The 2,689-nt window shown below is 47.1% G+C and overlaps 1 protein-coding gene across 1 annotated transcript; it reads right to left on the bottom strand.

Annotated features, from left to right (window-relative positions):
• Positions 1-1,442: 1,442 nt before the first annotated feature.
• Positions 1,443-2,057, bottom strand: LOC143878867 (uncharacterized). The gene has a single exon (XM_077381080.1). The coding sequence runs from the start codon at positions 2,055-2,057 to the stop codon at positions 1,443-1,445; it is 615 nt and encodes a 204-aa protein (XP_077237195.1).
• Between the last annotated feature and the right edge of the window lie 632 nt (positions 2,058-2,689).

The following is a 2,689-nucleotide window of genomic DNA, read 5'->3' as shown; positions in this document are numbered from 1 at the left end:
CTAAGGAAGTAGGATGCTCCACCTTCTCTGAATAGGGCGGCCAGGCCTCTGCTTAGAACTTCTTCCGCTAGAATGAAGAGGCAGGGGGAGAGGGGATCTCCTTGACGGAGGCCACGAGAGGATTGAAAGAACCCATGAGGCTCTCCGTTTAAAACTATTGAAAACCAGCTTCTATGGGTGCATTGCATGATCAAATTCCTCCATTCCAAGGACAAGCCAAACCTTTCGAGCACATCCAGCAAGAATTGTCACTTTAATCGATCGAACGCTTTTGCCATATCTATTTTGAGGATCACATTGCCTCCTCTGACCTTCTTGTTGAGACCGACAATCATCTCCTGGGTGATGGCAATATTATCTGAGATGGACCTGCCTTTAACGAAAGCGCCTTGCTCTTGGGAGATAATTTTAAGCAAGACCTTTGCAAGCCTAGAGACCATGACCTTCGAAAAGATTTTGTAGCAGAAATTGCACAGGCTGATGGGTCTGAAGTCAGAGAATGTGAGAGGGTTTTCATTTTTGGGAATCAAAGCTAGGAATGTGGAGGAGTAGTGCCTGGAAAGGTTACCACCTTCAAAGAAGGCAGTTGCAGCTAGAAGGAGGTCAGATTTGATCGAGTCCCAACAAGAAGAGTAGAAGATACCTCCAAACCCATCTGGCCCAGGGGCGCTTTCCGGAGGGCTGCTGAATATGGCTTCTTTGATTTCCTCCTCCGATGAGGCTACTAGAAGCATCTGGTTGTTTGCAGGAGAAATCAACTTAGGGATGAGATTTAGAAGGCCGTGGTGAGTCCTTTTCCCCTCCTCAGCTAATGCTTTTTCAAAGTAGGTGGAAGCCAAGTCTTTGATCATGCCCTTGTCTGTGATCCGGTTCCCGGTGTGTCTTATTTTGGTGACCCTTCCCAGGTTCCTTTGATGGTGCATTGCAGCATGGAGGTATTTATTTTTTCTGTATCCTTCTTTTAACCACTTCTCCTCGGTTTTCTGTCTAAGGAAAATTTCCTCATGGAGAATGGTTTCATTCAACCTGCCTATGGCTTCTGATAGACTTTCCGATGTGGTGGCATTTGGGTTAGTTTGGTGGTCCAACTCGGGTTTGAGAACCATGTCTTCATTGGATCTGACATTTTGGAAAACATTGCCATATATCTCTCTATTCCAGGTTTTCAGGACATTTTTTGTGTTTTTCAGTTTGGCAGAAAGGATCTCAAGAGGATTACCAGTGGCTTCAATAGACCAGGCAGACTTCACAATGGATTGAAATTGGGGGTGTTTTGACCACATAGCTTGGAATTTGAATGGTTTTATTTGGGGGGTTAAGGTGGGATGGATGTTTAAAAGGAGGGGACAATGATCTGAGCAGGTGCGGGAGAGATGGGTGATAGAGGTGGAGGGGATTGAGCTTAGCCACTGAGAGTTTGTGAGAACCCTATCTAATCTGGTTCACGATCTCTGGCCATTCCTACTGATGCCATACCTGGTGAATTTGCTACCAATGAACCCAGCATCAATGAGGCCTGCGCCATCTATGGCTGATTGGAACTCTCGGCATGAAGTGGGATCTGGAGGCCTTCCTCCTAATTTCTCATCAGGTGATAACAGGGCATTGAAGTCCCCCCCGACAGCCCAAGCTTTAGAAAAGGATTGGCTGCAGTCCCAGAGGTAACTCCATAGATCTCTCCTTTCTATGATGGAACAACTGGCATAAATAAGGGTCATAAAGGCTTCTGAACTAGATTGCAAGTGAGCAATCTCTACTGACAGCGCTTGGTTATTAAAAGAAACCCGACTCATTGAGAGGGAGCCATCCCATAGAATCCAAATTTTGGAAGATTCGTTGAGGTTTGTCATATAGTTGGTGAAGTGTAGCAGCTCTGCAACTTTATGAACCTCTAGTTCGTTTAAGAATGGCTCTAAAAGAACAATGAAGTTGAGCTTGTGAAGCTTGGATAAAGCTTTCAGCCTTCTCCTGGAAGGCCTATTTTTGGCCCCCCTAATATTCCAAATAAGACTGTTAATCATGGGACAATTTTCCAGGTCCTCCCAGATCGCTTCCATTTTTTCTTTGGTTGGGAGCTGGGTTTAATCGGGAGCTGGGGTGAGAGTTTTTGGAGAATGGGATCAGTTGGGTGCTGGAAAGAGAGCTCTTGGGCTGGGGGTTGATCAGGCAGAAGATGATCGGTGGGATTGTGCATTGGGTAGGCGGATGGCATGGGAGTGAGGAGGATGGCGAAAGAGTAAGAAGGCGAGGTGAGGGGGATATTGGGGAAGGTGCTGAGGGGCCATGGAGTGGAGAGGGAGCTGAAGGAGGAGGGTTAGAAAGGTCTCTGCCAGTCAGATTGGCTAATCGAGAGTTGTCTAATATAACCAGCTCTGAGAGTTCTGAGGTTCTGGCCTCAAAAAAATCCTCACTAATTGAGAGGTTAGAGGGAGTAGTGATAGAGGAAGGGTGAAAGTCTACATGTGATGAACCACAATGAGTTGACATTTCGATGGCTAGAGGGGCGGGCTCCGATGAGGGCAAGGCCATCAGGGGTTGTGGGGTGGGGAAACCGCTTGGTAGATTTTCTGAGAGAGGTAAATGGTGGGGAGGCTCAGTTGAATGAGGAGAGGATGGTAGTGGGGAGTAATGGGTTCTAGCAGGGGCAGGCAGGTCAAGTCCACAATGAGGGATAGACCATGGGGGGAGA

Source organism: Tasmannia lanceolata, unplaced genomic scaffold (assembly GCF_043159265.1).
Source record: "Tasmannia lanceolata isolate RefF3 unplaced genomic scaffold, GAP_Taslan_0.1 ptg000006l, whole genome shotgun sequence".
NCBI lineage: Eukaryota > Viridiplantae > Streptophyta > Magnoliopsida > Canellales > Winteraceae > Tasmannia > Tasmannia lanceolata.
This window is presented reverse-complemented; position numbering and strand designations above follow the sequence as displayed.

Bases quoted from the DNA above. Each gene is read 5' to 3' on its own strand.
- LOC143878867 (XM_077381080.1), bottom strand. From the start codon at position 2,057: ATGGAAGCGATCTGGGAGGACCTGGAAAATTGTCCCATGATTAACAGT.